Below are 795 nucleotides of genomic sequence, written 5' to 3'. Positions count from 1 at the left end.
AATGCCGTGGTTCCTTAGCGTCTCATTTCTCACTTATCACGGTCAGTTGACTCCACCGCCGCGATGACCGCACCAGGTGCAGACCCCCTGGGCGCCGTGCGAGGTACCCCGTGTGCTTTAAGCCCACTTTGCAGGTGATAAACTGAGGCTGGGCTAAGGTCACGGCCGGTAAGGTACTGAGCGGGACCTGAACCTGGAGCCCACCCTGGACCCGTGTCCAGCACGCATCCCCTACGTTCAGTGCCCACCTGGTTCCTCTTGCCCCCGAGCCTCAGACTCTGCTCCCATGCTCTGCAGGGCCCTTGATTCCTCTAACCGAAATGCCTTGTTTTGTTAGTATACCATAGGGGTAAAATATTTACTGATGCAAATCGAACGTATAGCCATCAGCCTTTCCTGGGCAAGCACTTGGCAGTGTTTTGCAGCAAAGGGCTGCGCCCTTGAGGCAGCAGGGTTCACAGTGGCCTGGCTGGCCTCCGCACAGCTAAGGACAGGCCACCTGTGGTGCCAGGTCAGGCTGCAGGCACGTGTGGGGCCAGCTGACTGTCCACTGGCACCTGCCCAGGGTGGGTGGGTCCCGGGGTTCGGCAGTGATCTGGTCTGCAGCCCAGGACAGGGCCAGCCTCCCGGGGGGATGGATGCTCCCTGGGCATACAGAGTTGACACGTGGTGTCTGTGCAAGCTGACCCACTGTAGGCCCACGAGCCTGGACCCTGAGCCACAGAGCCTGAGGCCTGGTGGGACCTGCTGGCTCGCCCTCAGGGCCACATGGTGCCAGCCGGGATGATGGCTCTG

General features: G+C 61.1%; 1 protein-coding gene across 1 annotated transcript in view; it reads left to right on the top strand.

Moving 5' to 3' along the window:
- Window positions 1-63: 63 nt before the first annotated feature.
- Window positions 64-795, top strand: part of LOC103072656 (lateral signaling target protein 2 homolog) — a 17,386-nt gene continuing 16,654 nt past the window's right edge. The window contains exon 1 of the mRNA XM_007471632.1: window positions 64-103. Coding sequence (XP_007471694.1) covers window positions 64-103 — 40 coding nt within the window. The remainder of the gene's footprint in view (window positions 104-795) is intronic.

The sequence above is a fragment of the Lipotes vexillifer genome, unplaced genomic scaffold, assembly GCF_000442215.2.
Source record: "Lipotes vexillifer unplaced genomic scaffold, Lipotes_vexillifer_v1.1 scaffold328, whole genome shotgun sequence".
In the NCBI taxonomy this organism is placed as follows: Eukaryota; Metazoa; Chordata; class Mammalia; order Artiodactyla; family Lipotidae; genus Lipotes; species Lipotes vexillifer.
The sequence above is the reverse complement of the archived record's forward strand: the minus strand, read 5'-3'. Positions and strand labels throughout refer to the sequence as shown.